The sequence below is a fragment of the Pristiophorus japonicus genome, chromosome 22 (genome assembly GCF_044704955.1).
Source record: "Pristiophorus japonicus isolate sPriJap1 chromosome 22, sPriJap1.hap1, whole genome shotgun sequence".
NCBI lineage: Eukaryota > Metazoa > Chordata > Chondrichthyes > Pristiophoridae > Pristiophorus > Pristiophorus japonicus.
Genome location: NC_091998.1, coordinates 44,264,386 through 44,286,561, shown reverse-complemented (window position 1 = coordinate 44,286,561; position 22,176 = coordinate 44,264,386). Strand labels below are relative to the sequence as shown.

Here is a 22,176-nt window from a genome sequence, read left to right as displayed (position 1 = left end):
CTCACGCTGGCCGTTCCCCCGATACAGCCCTGATCTTCGCTCCCTTTAGTCCAAGAGATGCAGACTTGAACGGATATGGTGGACAACTGGTTTAGCCATTCACCGCCAGATATGACTGGACCACATAAAGCACCATTTGGTCCTGCTCTCGTCTGCCAAAATTGCTCACTATTCCAAATCATCTGGAATGTAAAGATAAACCTATTCTATTCTCCACTGCAATCTGCCTTTTTAAACCTCTCTCCCTAGTCTCCACCCTCACCTCTGACAATAAGTGTGAGGAGTTCATGGACTTCTTTTAAGATTGAGACCATCCGTTCGGCCACCTCTGCTTCTTTCCTTTCCTCCTTCCCTTAGCCCACCGGGCCAAATTTCCTCTATGGATTTCGCTGCCCTAGCCCTGACCTCACATCTTTCTTGAGCTTCTCTCCGATCTCCCCTCAACACATTTCCGAGCTCATGCTGTCCAAGAGACCCACTTCCTGCTCCCTTGACCCAATTCCCACCAAACTACTGATCACCCAACTTCCTTTTCTGGCTCCCATGTTAGCTGACATTGTTAATGGCTCCCCCTCTCCCTCAAATCTGTCATCATCACTCCTCTCGTCAAAAAGACAACCCTCGACCCCTCCGTCTTGCAAACTACTGCCCCATCTCCATCCTCCCTCTTCTCTCTCCAGAGTCTTTGAACGTGTTGTCGCCTCCCAAATCCATGCCCATCTTTCCCGCCACTCCATGTTTAAATCCCTCCAATCCGATTTCCACGTCTGCCACAGTACCGAAACGGCTCTCATCAAAGTCACAAATGACATCCTTTGGGATTGTGACAAAGGATATCTATCCCTCCTTGTCCTTCTTGACTTGTCTGCAGCCTATGACATGGTTGACCACTCTATCCTTCTGCAACACCTCTCCACCGTCGTACAGCTGGGTGGAACTGCACTTGCCTGGTTCCATTCTTACCTATCTATTCGTAGCCAGAGAATCACCTGCAACAGCTTCTCTTCCCGCCCCCGCATCATTACCTCTGGTGTTCCCCAAGGATCTATTCTTGGCCCTCTCCTATTTCTCATCTACCTGTTGCCCCTTGGCGTTATCATCCGAAAACACAACATCAGTTTCCACATGTGCGTTGATGACACCCAGCTCTACCTCAATACCACTTCTCTTGACCCCTCCACGGTCTCTAAATTGTTAGACTGCTTGTCCAAAGTCGATGAGCAAAAGTTTTTTTCCAATTGAACATTGGGAAGACCGAAGCCATTGTTTTCGGTCCCTGCCACAAACTGTTCGCTAGCCACTGACTCCATCCCTCTCCCCAACTTCTGTCCGAGGCTGAACCAGACTGTTCGCAGCCTTGGCATCGTATTTGACCCTGAAATGAGCTTTCGACCACATAGCCACAGCATAACTAAGACCGCCTAATTCCACCTCCGTCAAACCACCCATCTCCGCCCTTGCCTCAGCTCATCCGCCGTTGAAGTCCTCATCCATGCCTTTGTTACCTTTAGACTTGACTATTCAAATGCACTCCCGGCTGGCTTCTCACATTCCACCCTACATAAACTAGAGGTGATCCAAAACTCGGTTGCCCATGTCCTAACTCGCACCAAGTCCCACTCACCCATCACCCCTGTGCTCGCTATATTAGCTTCCGGTTAAGCAACCATTTCAAAACTCTCAACCTCATTTTCAAATCCCTCCATGGTCTCGCCCCTATCTCTGTAATCTCCTACAACCAGACAACCCACTGCCCGCACCCCCTCCCCCCTCCCCTCCACCCCAGATGTCTGCGCTCCTCTAAAGCTGCCCTCTTGAGCATCCCTGATTATAATCATTCAACCATTGCTGGCCGTGCCTTCTGTTGCCTGAGCCCCAAGCTCTGAAACTCCCTGCCTAAACCTCTCTGCCTCTCTTTCCTCCTTCAAGACGCTCCTTAAAACCTACCTCTTTGACCAATGTGCTCATTTCTACTTATGCAGCTCGGTGTCAAATATTTTATCTCATAATACTCCTGTAAAGCGGCTTGGGACATTTCACTACGTTAAAGGTACTACATAAATACAAGATGTTGTTGTTGTTACACAGCATATTACTCTAACTCTTAAGGAAAACCTGTTAGAGTGGTACAGCATAGTTATATATTTAGAATGGTGCCTCAGAGTGATAGGATGTGGATTTATTGGCCCAGTATGCTGAGTTCTGCTGCCCCTCTCCTGGTTAAGGGCGGATATGTGCCTCCTCACAAGAGGGAGGATAATTGGATGGGAGATCTCCACTGGCTACTCAAATTCATCAATGTGAAGCAAAGAGTAACCTCTAGACAGGTGAATACATACATTATTCAATGAGTGTCATTGGGTGGCCTTAGATTAATAGCTGCTACATGGTGCCAGCCTGACACTGTTATCAGCACAGGTTGGCACGGAGATGAACATAAGAACATAAGAATTAGGAACAGGAGTAGGCCATCTAGCCCCTCGAGCCTGCTCCGCCATTCAATAAGATCATGGCTGATCTGGTCGTGGACTCGGCTCCACTTACCCGCCCTCTCCCGTAACCCTTAATTCCCTTATTGCTTAAAAATCTATCTATCTTTGACTTGAAAACATTCAATGAGCCAGCCTCAACTGCTTCCTTGGGCAGAGAATTCCACAGATTCACAACCCTCTGGGAGAAGAAATTCTTTCTCAACTCGGTTTTAAATTGGCTCCTCCGTATTTTGAGGCTGTGCCCCCTAGTTCAAGTCTCCCCCACCAATGGAAACAACCTCTCTGCCTCTATCTTGTCTATCCCTTTCATGATTTTAAATGTTTCTATAAGATCACCCCTCATCCTTCTGAACTCCAAGGAGTAAAGACCCAGTCTACTCAATCTATCATCATAAGGTAACCCCCTCATTTCTCGAATCAGCCTAGTGAATCGTCTCTGTACCCCTTCCAAAGCTAGTATATCCTTCCTTAAGTAAGGTGACCAAAACTGCACGCAGTACTCCAGGTGCGGCCTTACCAATACCTTATACAGTTGCAGCAACACCTCCCTGCTTTTGTACTCCATCCCTTTCGCAATGAAGGCCAACATTCCATTTGCCTTCCTGATTACCTGCTGCACCTGCAAACTAACCTTTTTTGGGATTCATGCACAAGGACTCTAAAAGAGTTTCATGCACAAGGACTCCCAGGTCCCTCTGCACCACAGAATGTTGTAATTTCTTCCCATTCAAATAATATTCCCTTTTACTGTTTTTTTTCCCAAGGTGGATGACCTCACACTTTCCGACATTGTATTCCATCTGCCAAACCTTAGCCCATTCGCTTAACCTATCCAAATCTCCTTGCAGCCTCTCTGAGTCCTCTACACAACCCGCTTTCCCACTAATCTTAGTGTCATCTGCAAATTTTGTTGCACTACACTCTGTCCCTTCTTCCAGGTCATCTATGTATATTGTAAACAGTTGTGGTCCCAGTACCGATCCCTGTGGCACACCACTAACCACTGATTTCCAACCGGAAAAGGACCCATTTATCCCGACTCTCTGCTTTCTGTTCGCCAGCCAATTCTCTATCCATGCTAATACATTTCCTCTGACTCCGCGTACCTTTATCTTCTGCAGTAACCTTTTGTGTGGCAGCTTATCGAATGCCTTTTGGAAATCTAAATACACCACATCCATCGGTACACCTCTATCCACCATGCTCGTTATATCCTCAAAGAATTCCAGTAAGTTAGTTAAACATGATTTCCCTTTCATGAATCCATGCTGCGTCTGCTTGATTGCACTATTCCTATCCAGATGTCCCGCTATTTCTTCCTTAATGATAGTTTCAAGCATTTTCTCCACTACAGATGTTAAACTAACCGGCCTATAGTTACCTGCCTTTTGCCTGCCCCCTTTTTTAAACAGAGGCATTACATTAGCTGCTCTCCAATCCGCTGGTACCTCCCCAGAGTCCAGAGAATTTTGGTAGATTATAACAAATGCATCTGCTATAACTTCCGCCATCTCTTTTAATACCCTGGGATGCATTTCATCAGGACCAGGGGACTTGTCTACCTTCAGTCCCATTAGTCTGTCCAGCACTACCTCCCTAGTGCTAGTGATCATCTCAAGGTCCTCCCTTCCCACATTCCTATGACCAGCAATTTTTGGCATGGTTTTTGTGTCTTCCACTGTGAAGACCGAAGCAAAATAATTGCTTAAGGTCTCAGCCATTTCCACATTTCCCATTATTAAATCCCCCTTCTCATCTTCTAAGGGACCAACATTTACTTTAGTCACTCTTTTCCGTTTTATATATCTGTAAAAGCTTTTACTATCTGTTTTTATGTTTTGCGCAAGTTTACCTTCGTAATCTATCTTCCCTTTCTTTATTGCTTTTTTAGTCATTCTTTGCTGTTGCTTAAAATTTTCCCAATCCTCTAGTTTCCCACTAACCTTGGCCACCTTATACGCATTGGTCTTTGATTTGATACTTTCCTTTATTTCCTTGGTTATCCACGGCTGGTTATCTCTTCTCTTGCCGCCCTTCTTTTTCACTGGAATATATTTTTGTTGCGCATTATGAAAGAGCTCCTTAAAAGTCCTCCACTTTCCTCAATTGTGCCACCGTTTAGTCCTTGTTTCCAGTCTACTTTAGCCAACTCTGCCCTCATCCCACTGTAGTCCCCTTTGTTTAAGCATAGTACGCTCGTTTCTTCCTCATCCTCAATCTGTATTACAAATTCAACCATATTGTGATCACTCATTCCGAGAGGATCTTTTACGAGGAGATCGTTTCGGTAGAGTGTTTTCATCCTAGTTTTTAAACCATGATTTTTAGTTTTTACCCCTCCTGCAGCCCTTTTATATTCAGTGGCCCTTTTTGTTTCTTGCCTTTGGTTTCTCTGCCCTCCACTTTTACTCATCTCTTTTCTGTCTTTTGTTTTTGTCTCCTTTTTGTTTCCCTCTGTCTCCCTGTATTGGTTCCCATCCCCCTGCCATATTAGTTTAACTCCTCACCAACAGCACTAGCAAACACTCCCCCTAGGACATTGGTTCCGTTCCTGCCCAAGTGCAGACCGTCCGGTTTGTACTGGTCCCACCTCCCCCAGAACCTGTTCCAATGCCCCACGAATTTGAATCCCTCCCTGCTGCATCACTGCTCAAGCCACGTATTCATCTATGCTATCCTGTGATTCCTACTCTGACTAGCACGTGGCACTGGTAGCAATCCCGAGATTACTACTTTTGAGGTCCTACTTTTTAATTTAACTCCTAGCTCCTTAAATTCGTCTCGTAGAACCTTATCCCTTTTTTTACCTATGTCGTTGGTACCAATGTGCACCACGACAACTGGCTGTTCTCCCTCCCTTTTCAGAATGTCCTGCACTCGCTCGGAGACATCCTTGACCCTTGCACCAGGGAGGCAACATACCATCCTGGAGTCTCGATTGCGGCCACAGAAACGCCTATCTATTCCCCTTATGATTGAATCCCCTATCACTATCGCTCTCCCACTCTTTTTTATGATGGGTAATGATGTTTCCATTACTCTTCAATCGTCAGCCAACTTTCATTAATCATCATTGAAAATGACTTCAAATATTATCAGCCCACAGAAAATATGGAAGCTCTGAAAAAAACTATGAGGATATCCAATGATTATAGCACGGTCAAAAAATATTATTTTTGAAGTAATTGGTAGAAGGATTAAAGGGAAGTTGAGGAGGACGTTTTTCATCTAGAGGATGGTGGAGGGCTGGAACTCACTGCCTGAAAAGGTGGTAGAGGCAGAAACACTCATCACATTTAAAAAGTACTTGAATGTGCACTTGAAGTGCCGTAACCTACAGGGCTACGGACCAAGAGCTGGAAAGTGGAATTAGGCTGGATAGCTCTTTTTTGGCCAGAACAGACACAATGGGCCGAATGTCCTCCTATGCCATAAATTTCTATGATTCTATGATCAGCAACCTCTTTTATTACATCCTGCTATTATACTACTGTCCCATCACCTTATGCATTTAAAACACAATTCCACCCCCATAACTATATCACTTTCGCCCTGTGAAATGCTGTGATGAGCTCTTGATCGCTCACTCCCTCACAAAAACTCAGAATTGAACTCTCCATAATGGATGGCCATGGATCAGCCACTGTTAATTAATAACAGGATCAAACCATTCCTGGAAATCTGCTGCTCTCGTTCCTTCATGGAACAATATTTACACTTGCCGGCACACATCTGGTTGTGCTGTGAAGGGATATAGTAAATCTGCAATTTATCACTAAATGGGACAGCAAACCAAAGGTACACGCTTGCAGCACTACCAGTTTTCAGAATTTCAGTACAGCATAGGTTATTATTGAAAGCTTCCCGCTGATTAATGGTACTAGATAATAGCAATAACTTGAATCCAGCATCACAGTCTTTCTTTAAATCTATATAATTAGCTTGATGTTTTAGGGATAGATTAACTCTGTGAAAAATAGCAGTACCACATTACTGAACCAGTACAGATATCAATATCATATTAACTGGACCACCATAGTGAGAGATCAGTAGCCGATTACTATACTGGCAATACAGCAAGTTATCATTACTAGCTTAACACAGTAACAGCAAATTATTGTATCAGTGCATCAGTGTTATGCCTTGAGGCCTTCTACTGATAGTAAAAAAAAGGGCGGGGTGATATATGAAGGGAAGAACTTGCATTTAAATGGTGCCTTTCATGTTATGTGACGTCAGGGATGACAATGTGGATGCTATGAATGTAGATGAATAAGGGGTCGCCCATTTAAAACTAAGATGAGGAGAAATTTCTTCTGAGGGTTGTGGATCTGTGGAATTCGCTGTCTCAGAGAGCTGTGGAAGCTGGGACATTAAATAAATTTAAGACAGAAATAGACAGTTTCTTAAACGATAAGGGAATAAGGGGTTATGGAGAGCGGGCAGGGAAGTGGACCCGAGTCCATGATCGGATCAGCCATGATCGAATGAAATGGCGGAGCAGGGTCGAGAGGCCATATGGCCTACTCCTGCTCCTATTTCTTATGTTCTTATGTTATCTATATTTGGCCTCTTTGGATGGGTGAGGACGTGGCCTAATACTACATGAGACTACTTGGGCTACAAGAAGCCTTCAAATCAGAGGATTCACGAGCAGGTAGTCGACATGACAGATTGTCTCAATGTCAGGACCCCGAAGCAGCAAGCCGTTTTCCTGCAAGTTTCTCCAGTAACTTCATAAAGCTCCATGAGTGGGGGGAAAAGATTAGAATAGAAATCAAGGTTCATGGGGATAGGGCGGGAAAGTGGAGTTGGGGTAGAAGATCAGCCATGATCTTATTGAATGGCGGAGCAGGCTCGAAGGACCATATAGCCTACTCATGCTCCTATTTCTCATGTTCTTATGACCTCAGGATGTCCCAATATGCTTCACAGCCAATTAAATACTTTTGAATTATAGATACTATTGTAACATAGAGAATGTATATATACAGACCAAGTCTCATATGAATTAAAACCAGTGTACTCTGGTTAGCCATGATTCAGTGGGTAGCACTCTCGCCTCTGAGTCAGAAGGCTGTGGGTTCAAGTCCCACTCCAGAGAGTTGAGCTCAAAAAAAATCTAGGTTGATACTCCAGTACAGCGCTGAGGGAGTGCTGCACAGTTGGAGGTGCTGTCTTTTGGATGAGACGTTAAACCGAGGCCCCGTCTGCTCTTTCAACTGGACGTAAAAGATCTCATGGCACTATTTTGAAGAAGAGGAGTTGAGTTATCTCTGGTGTCCTGTGCCAATATTTATCCCTCAAATCAACATAACAAATAAATTATCTGGTCATTATCACATTGCTGTTTGTGGGAGCTTGCTGTGCACAAATTGGCTGCCGCATTTCCTACATTACAACAGTGACTACACTCCAAAAGTACTTCATTGGCTGTAAAGCGCTTTGAGATGTCCGGTGGTTATGAAAGGTGCTATATAAATCCAAGTCTTTCTTTCTTTTTACTTAGGATAGCATGCTCAGATTTAACAATTCCCCTTTTATTTTGAGATCGGCCACCCAGAGATATTTGGGGTTGCATACCACATTATGTCTTCTCTAAAAAGGATACTATCTATGGATTCCTCCTCACATTATTATAGGATATCTTGTATAATATTGAATCTATCGCATTTGATAGCTGTATTAGGTTCAATACTGCACAATATTGGTACAGTATTACAAATTTGATATCTTACATTGTAGTTCAAATCTGTGGGATATTTAATGTGTATACTGTTTTAATGCTGATTTATAACATCTGCAATGCTGTAGCATGTGTATTACAATATGTAATATCAGTATGGAGTTGGCATGCCCTTACCACACTCCCCTCAGTCATCTATATTTGATCATGTCATAGCTTTGTAATTCCAGTTTCACTAAACAGTACACAATTCAACTATTATACCGAGGTATGGTGTGTGTCAACTGCCTTTGTCACCCCTCAGCACTTGGAAACCAGGCACCCGAAGAGCGGCTGCTCAGACGAGACCTGCCATGAATCCAATGAATGGGTGCCAAGGATTGCACACAACCCAGTCAAATGGGATTTAAGAATGACAATCAGTGTAGATACTCTCATTTTGAAGCATTGTGTGTGGGAATGTTAGCAACCACCTTTATTTTTTATTCGTTCATTCTTGGAATGTGGGCGTCGCTGGAAAGGCCAAGATTTATTGCCCATTCCTAATTGCCCTTGAGAAGTTGGTGGTTAACCGCCTTCTTGAACCTCTGCAGTCCGTGTGGTGAAGGTGCTCCCACAGTGCTGTTAGGGAGGGAGTTCCAGGATTTTAACCTGGTGACGATGAAGAAACCGCAATATATTGCCAAGTCAGGATTGTGTGTGACTTAGAGGGGAACTTGGTTCTCTCGCGCCTGCTGCCCTTGTCTTTCTAGGTGGTAGAGGTCACAGGTTTGGGAGGTGCTGCCAAAGAAGCTTTGGCGAGTTGCTGCAGTGCATTATCATCATAGGCGGTCCCTCGAACGAGGATGACTTGCTTCCACACCAAAAGGGATGAGTTCGTAGATGTTTCAATGAAGGACCCGAACTCCAGGGGTGGAAGATGCCTGTGCGTGGATTTTTTTAACGTGTGGTGACCGTTGCACACCAGCCACCACACGGGCTTGACAAAGCTAGGCCGTTATCCAGTGGCAAGGATTAACCAGGACGACATGCTCTGCTGCACGGATCTAGTGCACACACATATCGCAGTGAGAGATGTGGCGGAGTGCATCTTGTAGATGGTACACACTGCAGCCATGGTGGTGGAGGGAGGGAATGTTTAAGGTGGAGGATGGGGAGCTAATTAAGTGGGCTACTTTGTCCTCGAGTGATAAAGAACTTGCAACCATCAGTATATTCAGACCTACATAGAAACATAGAAACATAGAAAATAGGTGCAGGAGTAGGCCATTCGGCCCTTCTAGCCTGCACCGCCATTCAATGAGTTCATGGCTGAACATTCAACTTCAGTACCCCATTCCTGCTTTCTCGCCATACCCCTTGATCCCCCTAGCAGTAAGGACTTCATCTAACTCCTTTTTGAATATATTTAGTGAATTGGCCTCAACAACTTTCTGTGGTAGAGAATTCCACAGGTTCACCACTCTCTGGGTGAAGAAGTTCCTCCGCATCTCGGTCCTAAATGGCTTACCCCTTATCCTTAGACTGTGACCCCTGGTTCTGGACTTCCCCAACATTGGGAACATTCTTCCTGCATCTAACCTGTCTAACCCCGTCAGAATTTTATATGTTTCTATGAGGTCCCCTCTCATTCTTCTGAACTCCAGTGAATACAAGCCCAGTTGATCCAGTCTTTCTTGATAGGTCAGTCCCGCCATCCCGGGAATCAGTCTGGTGAACCTTCGCTGCACTCCCTCAATAGCAAGAATGTCCTTCCTCAGGTTAGGAGACCAAAACTGTACACAATACTCCAGGTGTGGCCTCACCAATGCCCTGTACAACTGTAGCAACACCTCCCTGCCCCTGTACTCAAATCCCCTTGCTATGAAGGCCAACATGCCATTTGCTTTCTTAACCGCCTGCTGCACCTGCATGCCAACCTTCAATGACTGATGTACCATGACACCCAGGTCTCTTTGCACCTCCCCTTTTCCTAATCTGTCACCATTCAGATAATAGTCTGTCTCTCTGTTTTTACCACCAAAGTGGATAACCTCACATTTATCCACATTATACTTCATCTGCCATGCATTTGCCCACTCACCTAACCTATCCAAGTCGCTCTGCAGCCTCACAGCATCCTCCTCGCAGCTCACACTGCCACCCAACTTAGTGTCATCCGCAAATTTGGAGATACTACATTTAATCCCCTCATCTAAATCATTAATGTACAGTGTAAACAGCTGGGGCCCCAGCACAGAACCTTGCGGTACCCCACTAGTCACTGCCTGCCATTCTGAAAAGTACCCATTTACTCCTACTCTTTGCTTCCTGTCTGACAACCAGTTCTCAATCCATGTCAGTACACTACCCCCAATCCCATGTGCTCTAACTTTGCACATCAATCTCTTGTGTGGGACCTTGTCGAACGCCTTCTGAAAGTCCAAATATACCACATCAACTGGTTCTCCCTTATCCACTCTACTGGAAACATCCTCAAAAAATTCCAGAAGATTTGTCAAGCATGATTTCCCTTTCACAAATCCATGCTGACTTGGACCTATCATGTCACCTCTTTCCAAGTGCACTGCTATGACATCCTTAATAATTGATTCCATCATTTTACCCACTACCGATGTCAGGCTGACCGGTCTATAATTCCCTGTTTTCTCTCTCCCTCCTTTTTTAAAAAGTGGGGTTACATTGGCTACCCTCCACTCCATAGGAACTGATCCAGAGTCAATGGAATGTTGGAAAATGACTGTCAACGCATCCACTATTTCCAAGGCCACCTCCTTAAGTACTCTGGGATGCAGTCCATCAGGCCCTGGGGATTTATCGGCCTTCAATCCCATCAATTTCCCCAACACAATTTCCCGGCTAATAAGGATTTCCCTCAGTTCCTCCTCCTTACTAGACCCCCCGACCCCTTTTATAACCGGAAGGTTGTTCGTGTCCTCCTTCGTGAATACCGAACCAAAGTACTTGTTCAATTGGTCCGCCATTTCTTTGTTCCCCGTTATGACTTCCCCTGATTCTGACTGCAGGGGACCTACGTTTGTCTTTACTAACCTTTTTCTCTTTACATATCTATAGAAACTTTTGCAATCCGTCTTAATGTTCCCTGCAAGCTTCTTCTCATACTCCATTTTCCCTGCCCTAATCAAACCCTTTGTCCTCCTCTGCTGAGTTCTAAATTTCTCCCAGTCCCCAGGTTCGCTGCTATTTCTGGCCAATTTGTATGCCACTTCCTTGGCTTTAATACTATCCCTGATTTCCCTTGATAGCCACGGTTGAGCCACCTTCCCTTTTTTATTTCTATGCCAGACAGGAATGTACAATTGTTGTAGTTCATCCATGCGGTCTCTAAATGTCTGCCATTGCCCATCCACAGTCAACCCCTTAAGTATCATTCGCCAATCCATCTCAGCCAATTCACGCCTCATACCTTCAAAGTTAGCCTTCTTTAAGTTCTGGACCATGGTCTCTGAATTAACTGTTTCATTCTCCATCCTAATGCAGAATTCCACCATATTATGGTCACTCTTCCCCAAGGGGCCTCGCACAGCGAGATTGCTAATTAATCCTTTCTCATTACATAACACCCAGTCTAAGATGGCCTCCCCCCTAGTTGGTTCCTCGACATATTGGTCTAAAAAACCATCCCTTATGCACTCCAGAAAATCCTCCTCCACCGTATTGCTTCCAGTTTGGTTAGCCCAATCTATGTACATGGCTAAACAAAGTTAGTAAGACACTAGGATGTTGATGATCAACATGGTGAGATATTAGAGAGGAAACAAACAGGATAATAATTCTAGATGTTTTGAACATGGAAACATAGAGGCATTTTTTTAATACCAGGTGAGAGAACATAAAGATTGTTCTGTAGATCATTAGCTTGCAGAGTATTTACACCAAAATCACATTTGCTGGGAAGTTATTAAGTGCAATTAGCAATGTGGCCAAGGTTACCTCGCCTCTCTCAGGTTAATATGTTACAGAGGAGAGAGTAGCAATTCATTAAAAAAACTGTTTTGAATTGAAACTTCTTCCTATAAGCCTTGCCCAACATCACTCCCAACGAGTTTATTGTGAGACAATATCGGGGAGCTTAAGTCACTATTCCTTAACTTTGGAACGTTGCAGCAAATACATTGTTTGCTGCAACAATATCAAATGACATTTTTACCAGAATCAATCAAGAGAACATCTTTGCTAAACCTGACCTTTCATCCAGTGTCTATTGAACTGCTTTGCCTTTCTTTAGTAGACTTGAGTTAAATTGGATATTTAAGCATGGAAACATCTCAGGAGATGTTACTAGCGTATTCGATTAACTGGAGCACTCTGGATTTATAGTGTGCCACAAGAAGTTACAAGTGTACAGAGCACAATGGCAGTATAAATTTGATTGAATTCAATTGTGTAAATAGCTGTGTGAGGTCAGAATGTGTGTGTTAATGGCTATGAAAAGTGTGTCTGTGTGCTGATGGGAAGTATGAAGATGGAGAATTGTTGTTTAGTGGAACTTAAGGCTGGAACATCTATGTGCGTCCTATGTGTTGGCAGTGTGAGGATCATAATTTAACAATAGAAGGAAGCCATTATGGTCAGGGGGCGGATTGACCGCGGGGCGGATGGGGCTGCAGCCCCAGGCCCACCAAAATAAATGTAGGAAAAAAATATAAGGCCTCCCAAAAAGGCCGAATAGAATAGACAATAAGAGAGGAAAAACAAGACCAAAGAAAATATTGTTTATTTACCTAACGTGTACATACCTATTTTTGCAGAGTAGCTACACACTAATGTACATATATACAGAACAGAATATGTACTAGCCTGTTTTATTTCACATGTTATTGAGAGAAATTTGCATATATGTATAGGAATCTAGTTTTGCAATGTTACCAGAACCAGAATATATACCTACTTGATACAGAATATATGCTTTAATTGTTGAATATACTGGCCTATGTGTTCAACCTCAGAATCAGAATCAGAATCATATACGTAATGAAATGAACATAAACAAATATAACTATCGGCCCATTTGGATCAATTTGCCCTAGGCCCATCAGGCCCTTAATCCGGCTCTGGGTATGGTTTGACCACACTTGGAATACTGTACAGTTCTGGTTGCCATATTACAAAAAAGAATATAGTGGCACTGGAGAGGATGCAAGAAAGATTTACAAGGATGGTACCAGAAATGCGAGATTATACCCATCAGGAAAGGATGAACAGGCTCTTCAAAAGAAGGCTGAGGGGTAACCTAATAGAGGTCTTTAAAATTAGGAAAGGTTTTGATAATATAGAAACAGAGAGAGTGTTTCCACTTGTGGGGAAGAGCAGAACTAGAGGCCATCAATATAAGATAGTCACCAAGAAATCAAATAGGGAGCTCAGCAGAAACTTCTTTACCCAGAGAGTGTTGAGAATATGGAACTTGCTACCATACTAGTTGAGGTGAATGGTATAGCATTTAAGGGGAGGCTAGATAAGCATATACTGGAGAAGGGAATAGAGTTAGATAAGGAAGGATGGGAGGAGTCGCGAGTGGAGCATAAACGCCAACATGGACTGGTTGAGAATGGTCTGTTTCTGTGCTTCAAGTGTTTATCTATTTCCCTCTTTAATGTTGTTACTGACTCAACTGCAATAACCTCATGTGTAATGCATTCCATATTCTAAAATCCCTTTGTATAAAAAATGCCTTCAAATATCCCCCTTTATAATTTTAGTTACTTCGAGACTTGTCTAGTCCAATGCTCTCCTGGCCAACCTCCCATTTTATACCTCTATAAATTTAAGCTCATCCAAAACACTGCAGCCTGTATTCGAACTTGCACCATGTCCCATTCACCCATCACCTTGTGCTTGATTGGCTCCCAGGCTTCAATTATAAAATGCTTACTGTTGTGTTCAAATCCCTTCGTGGCCTCATCAAGGATCTATCCCTGGCCCCCTCCAATTTCTCATTCATATGCTGCCCCTCGGCAACATCATCCGAAAACACAAGTTTCCACACCCAGTTGTATCCCACCACCACTTCTCTCGGCCCCTCCACTGTCTCTAAATTGTCTGGCATCCAGTAGAAGATGAGCAGAAATTTCTTCCAACTAAATATTGGAAAGTCTGAAGCCACAGTCTTCGGGTCCTGCCACAAAATCCATTCCCAGCCACCGACTCTATCCCTCTCCCTAGCATCTGTCTGAGGCTGAACCAGACTGTTTGCAACCTTGGTGTCATATTGGACCACAAAATAACTTCCAACTACCAATGCTCCCACGCAGCTGGCTCACAGATTTTTAAATAGGAAAAACTTCACATGCACGATATTTTGAATGGGCTGTGCACCCAAGAGAAATTAAAGGGAACGTATTTCCACCTCCGGAACATTACCCGACTCAGCTCATCTGCTGTGAAACCCTCATTAATGCCTTAATTACCTCTAGACTTGGCTAATCCAACGCACCTCTGGCTGGCCTCCCATGTTCTACCGTCCGTAATCTTGAGGTCATCCAGAACTCTGCTGCTCATGTCCTAACTTGCACCAATTCCAGCTCACCCATCACCCCTTGTGCTCGTTAACCTACACTGGCTCCCGGTTAAGCAACATCTCGATTTTAAAATTAGCATCCTTGTTTTCAAAATCCCTCCATGGCCTCGCCCCTCCCTATCTCTGCAATCTCCTCCAACCCCACAACCCCCGAGATGTCGGCGCTCCTCCAATTCTGGCCTGTTAAGAATCCCTGATTTTAATCTCTCCACCATTGGTGTCCATGCCTTCAGCTGCCAAGGTCCTAAGCTCTGGAATTCCCTCCCAAAAGCTATCCACCACGCTTTCTCCCTTTCCTCCTTTAAGATGCTCGTTAAACCTACCCTAATTTCTCATGTGGCTTGGTGTCAAATTTTATTTTATGATGCTTCTGTGAAGTGCCTTGGGACATTTTACTACAGGTTGGATCTCTCTGGTCCGGGACTCTCTGGTCCGGAAACATCCATGGTTCGGCATTTGCTGGGCCTGAGGGAGAGGAGGGTTTATAAAAAAAAGTTTCGATTGGCTGCAGTGGTTGTCAGTCAGTGAGATAGTGGGTGCATTGGTTGTAATCTACCAAAATTCCCTGGATTCTGGGGAGGTCCCAGTGGATTGGAAAACTGCAAATGTAACACTCCTATTTAAAGAAGGAAGCAGACAGAAAGCAGGAAACTATAGACCAGTTAGCCTAACATCCATTGTTGGGAAAATGCTGGAGTCCATTATTAAGGAAGCAGTAGCAGGACACTTGGATTAGCATAATTCAATCAAGCAGAGTCAGCATGGTTTTATGAAAGGGAAATCATGTTTGACAAATTTACTGGAGTTCTTTGAGGATGTAATGAGCAGGGTGGATAAGGGGAAACCAGTGGATGTGGTGTATTTGGATTTCCAGAAGGCATTCGATAAGGTGCCACATAAAAGGTTACTGCACAAGATAAAAGTTCACGGGGTTGGGGGTAATATATTAGCATGGATAGAGGATTGGCTAACTAACAGAAAACAGAGAGTCGGGATAAATGGGTCATTTTCCAGTTGGCAAACAGTAACTAGTGTGGTGCCGCAGGAATCAGTGCTGGGGCCTCAACTATTTACATTCTATATTAATGACTTGGATGAAGGGACCGAGTGCAATGTAGCCAAGTTTGCTGATGATACAAAGATGGGTGGGAAAGCAAATTGTGAGGAGGACACAAAAACATCTGCAAAGGGATATAGTCAGGCTAAGTGAGTGGGTAAAAATTTGGCAGATGGAGTATAATGTTGGAAAATATGAGTTTATCCACATTGGCAGAAAAAAATAGAAAAGCAAATTATAATTTAAATGGAAAAAAATTTCAAAGTGCTGCAATACAGAGGGACCTGGGGGTCCTTGTGCATGAAACACGAAAAGTTAGTATGCAGATACAGCAAGTAATCAGGAAGGCAAATGGAATGTTGGACTTTATTGCAAGGGGATAGAGTATAAAAGCAGAGAAGTCTTGCTACAACTGTACAGGGTATTGGTGAGGCCACACCTAGAGTACTGCATACAGTTTTGGTCTCCATATTTAAGAAAGGATATACTTGCATTGGAGGCTTTTCAGAGAAGGTTCACTAGGTTGATTCCGGAGATGAAAGGGTTGACTTATGAAGATAGGTTGAGTAGGTTGGGCCTATACTCAGTGGAGTTCAAAATAATGAACATAAGAACATAAAAAATAATAACAGGAGTAGGCCATACGGCCCCTCGAGCCTGCTCCGTCATTCAATAAGATCATGGCTGATCTGATCATGGACTCAGCTCCACATCCCCGCCCGCTCCCCATAACCCCTTATTGTTTAAGAAACTGACTATTTCTGTCTTAAATTTATTCAATGTCCCAGCTTCCACAGCTCTCTGAGGCAGCGAATGCCACAGATTTACAACCCTCTGAGAGAAGATATTTCTCCTCAACTCAGTTTCGATAAGATCACCTCTCATTCTTCTGAATTCCAATGAGTAAAGGCCCAACCTACTCAACCTTTCCTCATAAGTCAACCCCCTCATCCCCGGAGGTGATCTTATTGAAACTTATAGGATAATGAGGGGGCTCGACAAGGTAGATGCAGAGAGGATATTTCCACTCATAGAGGAAACTAGAACTAGGGGACATAGTCTCAGAATAAGGAGCCACCCATTTAAAACGGAGGTGAGGAGGAATTTCTTCTTTCAGAGGGTTGTAAATCTGTGGCATTCTCTGTCCCAGAGAGCAGTGGAGCCTGGGTCATTGAATATATTTAAGGCAGAGATAGACAGATTTTTGAGCAATAAGGGAATAAAGGGTTATGGGGAGTAGAGCCGAGTCCATGATCAGATTAGCCATGATCTTATTAAATGGCGGAGCAGGCTCGAGGGGCCAAATGGCCTACTCCTGTTCCTATTTTTTATGTTCTTATGAGTGTGTTCGGTGATTGGCTGGAGCGGCTGTAAGTCAGTGAGTGTGTTCGACGATTGGCTGGAGCGGCTGTCAGTCAGTGAGTGTGCGCGTGGGTGCTGAGGGAGCTGCCCACAGGCTGCCAGCATGCACACACACGCACAGGAGCCCGCACACCTTTGACAGGACTGGTAAGCATGACCTCCCTTGGTTTGGAAAATTCTCTGTTCCGGCACCGGTCAGGTCCCGTGGATGCCTGACGAGAGAGGTCCAACCTGTACTTTAAAGGCACTATATAAATACAAGTTGTTGTCCCTCCCTATCTTGGTAACTTCCTCCAGCCATACAACCCTCCAAGAAATCTGCATTCCTCCAACTCTGGCCTCTTTTGCAACCTCCTTCGCCCCACCATTGGCGGTTGTGCCTTCAGCTGTCTAGGTCCGAAGCTCTGGAATTCCCTCCCTAAAGCAGTGTGAGTTAATGCATTTGAGGAGGGCTAACGAGACAAGGGAATAAACACTAAATGGTAGGACACTGAGAAGTGTAGAGGAACAGAGGGACCTTGGAGTGCATGTCCACAGATCCCTGAACGTAGCAGGGCAGGTAGATAAGGTGGTTAAGAAGGCATACGGAATACTAGCCTTTATTAGCCGAGGCATAGAATATAAGAGCAGGGAGGCTATGCTTGTGCATGAAACTCTTTTTGGATTTTTAAAAAAAAAAATTTTAAAATTTAAAAACATTTTTTTTATTCGTAGCCAATCTTTCCAATTCTTTGTCAAATCACAAACGCCAGAGGTCACCTTGCACACATCAAGGATCACTCTGCGCTAATTATCTATTGCTATATTGGTTCATTCTACAAGTGTCCATCAGCGGTAAAGTTGTGTGATGGTGGTGCAGTGGTAAGCATGGTTGTCTTCCAAGCAGTTGACCTGGGTTCAATTCCCAGCCATCACATTTGTCAATGTCTACTTGAGGATGAAATGAGCCTCTGATGACTCTGGTTGCAATCAGTGCTTGTGCATGAAACTGTGCATGAATCCCAAAAAGTTAGTTTGCAGGTGCAGCAGGTAATCAGGAAGGCGAATGGAATGTTGGCCTTCATTGCGAGAGGGATGGAGTACAAAAGCAGGGAGGTCCTGCTGCAACTGTACAGGGTATTGGTGAGGCCGCACCTGGAGTACTGCGTGCAGTTTTGGTCACCTTACGTAAGGAAGGATATACTAGCTTTGGAGGGGGTACAGAGACGATTCACTAGGCTGATTCCGGGGATGAGGGGGTTACCTTATGATAATAAATTGAGTAGACTGGGTTTTTACTCGTTGGAGTTCAGAAGGATGAAGGGTGATCTTATAGAAACATTTAAAATAATGAAAGGGATAGACAAGATAGAGGCAGAGAGGTTGTTTCCACCGGTCGGGGAGACTAGAACTAGGGGGCACAGCCTCAAAATACGGAGGAGCCAATTTAAAACCGAGTTGAGAAGGAATTTCTTCTCCCAGAGGGTTGTAAATCTGTGGAATTCTCTGCCCAAGGAAGCAGTTGTGGCTAGCTCATTGAATGTATTCAAATCACAGATGGATAGATTTTTAACCAATAAGGGAATTAAGGGTTATGGGGAGCGAGCGGGTAAATGGAGCTGAGTCCACGGCGAGATCAGCCATGATCTTGTTGAATGGCGGAGCAGGCTCGAGGGGCTAGATGGCCTACTCCTGTTCCTAATTCTTATGTTCTTATACTTGAACTGTAAAAAACACTAGTTAGGCCACAGCTAGAGTACTGCATGCAGGTCTGGTCACATTACATTACAGGAAAGATGTGATTGCACTCGAGAGGGTACAGAGGACATTTACGAGGATGTTGCCTGGACTGGAGAATTTTAGCTATGTGGAAAGATTGGATAGGCTGGGGTTGTTTTCTTTGGAGCAGAGGAGGCTGAGGAGAGACCTTATTGAGGTGTATAAAATTATGTGGGGCCTAGATAGAGTGGATAGGAAGGACCCATTTCCCTTAGCAGAGGGGTCAACAACAAAGTAATTGGTAGGAGATTTTGAGAGTATTTGAGGGAAAGAAATTTCACCCAGAGGGTGGTGGTGGTCTGGAACCCACTGCCTGAAAGGATAGTAGAGGCAGAAATACACGCCACTTTTAAAAAGTACTTGGATATGCGCTTAAAATGCTGTAACCTACAAGGCTACGGACCAACAGCTGGAAAGTGGGATTAGGCTGGATAGCACAGATACGATGGATTGAATGGCCTCCTTACATGCTGTAAATTTCTATGATTCTATGATAAACCTCTCTGCCTCTCTACCTCCTTTAAGACACGCCTCAAAACTTACATCTTTTATCTGTCCTAATGTCTCCTTTGATTTGGCGTCAATTTCTGCCCGAATACGCTCCTGTGAAGCACTTTGGGATGTTTTTCTAAGTTAAAGGCACCATTATAAATATAAGCTGTTGTTGTACAGATTCATCATCACCTTCCTACTTTTATATTCAATTCAGAATCCCTTTTGCCCTTCATATGTCTTTTTCTATGCGCAATCCTGCTTTTAAAGATCAGTTAATCTGCACCCCTTGATCTTATGTTCTGCCATTCTATTGAGGTTAGCATTTCTATTCTCTGTGCCAAACTATACAACTTCAGGTTTGTCTTCATTGAACTGCATTTAGTTACAATAGATAGATTTATTTTTAAATTAACCTCGAATTTAAGACCAACTAGCCTCGAATGGAGGTGGGCACAGAAGTTACAAAATTATACCATAAAAAGAAACATCAAATTGCTCACTGCTACACATCAGCAGCATAATAATGCATCTTACATTACATAGAATGCCCCTGTCCTTATAAAACACAACAGATTACCGCCTAGGCAGTGAGGACAATAATTTGCCCTCGCATGGTGATCTGCCCTGAGCAGCGCTACGGGAGATCCACTAGTTATTCTAAAAGATACCACTTCTAAACTTGAATGTGCTTGTGACAAATTGGTCAAAGACATAATGATTGTAAATCACCTGGAATCCACGGCACAATAAGTTGCATTTAAACAGCGCCTTTAACATGGGACTTCACACAGGCATCGTTTCATGCACTCTGATTTAAAACGCGTTGTAGTGCACTTATAATGGTGATCTTTAAGTACCTTATATAGTAATACAAGTTTAAAAATAAGTTTAAGAGATCCATTATTCTAGTCTTCATTACAATTTAACTTTTTGAAAGAGGAATAGGGTTTAAGAGATCTATTATTCCAGTTTAACATTACAATTTAACTTTCTGAAAGCGGAATGAGTTTAAGAGACCCATTATTCCAGTTTACATCACAATTTAACTTTCTGCAAGTTTAATAGGTTTAAGAAACCCATTATTCCAGTTTACATTATGATTTAACTTTCTGAAAGAGGATTAGAGTTTAAGAGATCTATTATTCCAGTTTAACATTACAATTTAACTTTCTGAAAGCGGAATGAGTTTAAGAGACCCATTATTCCAGTTTACATCACAATTTAACTTTCTGAAAGTTTAATAGGTTTAAGAGATTCATTATTCCAGTTTAACTTTCTGGAAAAAAAATAGAACAAATACTTCCAAAAACATTGCAAATTCCATCGTTTGACAGTAACCCAAACGGCCAGCGTTTCATTTCCACCTCAGATACTTCAGACATCAGTTAATACCAACCAGTCTGGAAATATCTCTGCAAAAGGGGATCAACTCGACTTGTAAAAAAAAAATTGGCCTGATATTTTTTTTTAAATTCATGTCCAATCGTTATCCAATCGTTACAATTCTTTGTCAAACGCCAGAGGTCACCCTGCACCAGTCAAGGATCACTCTGCGCCAATGCTCTTAGCCAAAAGGCCTAGAGCCACTGCACCGTTCCTGGAAGTACTGCAATACCAGGTTCGTGCCATGGAGGTGGATGGGTCAGGTCCCCCACACACCTCCGTGGAGGTGGATGGGTCACCAATCCCACCCACCTCCTGTTTACAAAAATGTAAGCATATACCTTCCTGACCAGGGAGAAACCACCCGGACGTCATGGTGGCTGGTCAGGTTAGTTATGCAGATCTTAGAAAAATTGGCCTGATATTGTATCACCTTAAAATAAAAACGGGTTTACCTTCTGCATCCTGCCGCGGTCTATCCTGGCTCTGTTGCTCGGCATCAAGGCAACGTTTGGTGAAGATGTCTCTCAGCCCTTCTCCTCACGACAGTCGAGGTGATTCCCTCTGGTGATTTTTAAAAAAATTTCTCTCCCCGAGTCTGTTCCTTGTGTCTCGGGTTTATTTGTTCCTTCCCCCTGTCTCTCTCTCTCTTGTGGCGTCTTGTCCTTCCTTCGTGTCAGAAGCGGGATATTCCCCTCGCAATGTGCACGCACTGACTGAAGGCTGCCGCTGTTTAAAAGTCTCATCAACCGCCCGTAACCATGGAAACGAGGCCTAACCCCCCCCCCAAGAACCGGCGCCGAGCCACTGGCGGCCTCCTGTGGCCAAGCCACCCCGAGAATAGGGCCAGCTTCCAATAACCGAGGAGCAACCGAGCCAGCTTCCAGAATCCACGTATGTTGCCAAAAGGTGGCATCAATTCCCATTCCAGAGACTTTGCACACAAAAAAAACTATCTAGGCTGACACTTCATTGCAGTGCTGAGATGCGGTCTTTAGGATGAGAAGTTAAACCGAGGCCAAGTTTGCTGTCAGGTGGGTGTAAAATATCCCATGGCACTATTTCGAAGAAGAGCAGGGGAGTTATCCCCCGTGTCCTGGCTAATATTTATCCCTCAATCAACATCACTAAAACAGATCATCAGGTCATTATAGCATTGCTGTTTCTGGGAGCTTGCTGCCATGTGCAAATTGGTTGCCATGTTTCCGACATTACAATAGTGACTACACTTCAAAAGTACTTCATTGGCTGTAAGGCACTTTGGAACATCTGGTGGTCATGAAAGACACTAAGTGCATGTCTTTCTTTTAGGTAGCAACCTAGAAGCAATGCTGCAAGCATCCAATAACCATACACTCCTCTGCTAAAATCATGAAGTCTTCATTAACCAGAGTGATGTTGC

General features: G+C 43.8%; 1 protein-coding gene and 1 non-coding gene across 4 annotated transcripts in view; one reads left to right on the top strand and one right to left on the bottom strand.

The window, feature by feature from the left end:
• gck (glucokinase (hexokinase 4)) overlaps positions 1-21,490 on the bottom strand; it is a 55,597-nt gene extending 34,107 nt beyond the window's left edge. For all 3 annotated transcript variants that reach the window (XM_070866043.1, XM_070866044.1, XM_070866045.1), the window contains exon 1: positions 21,230-21,490. In XM_070866043.1, coding sequence (XP_070722144.1) covers positions 21,230-21,274 — 45 coding nt within the window. In that variant the 5' untranslated portion in view covers positions 21,275-21,490. The remainder of the gene's footprint in view (positions 1-21,229) is intronic.
• Positions 17,983-18,054, top strand: trnag-ucc (transfer RNA glycine (anticodon UCC)). The gene has a single exon. It is a non-coding gene; the product is annotated as a tRNA-Gly (tRNA).
• Positions 21,491-22,176: the final 686 nt, after the last annotated feature.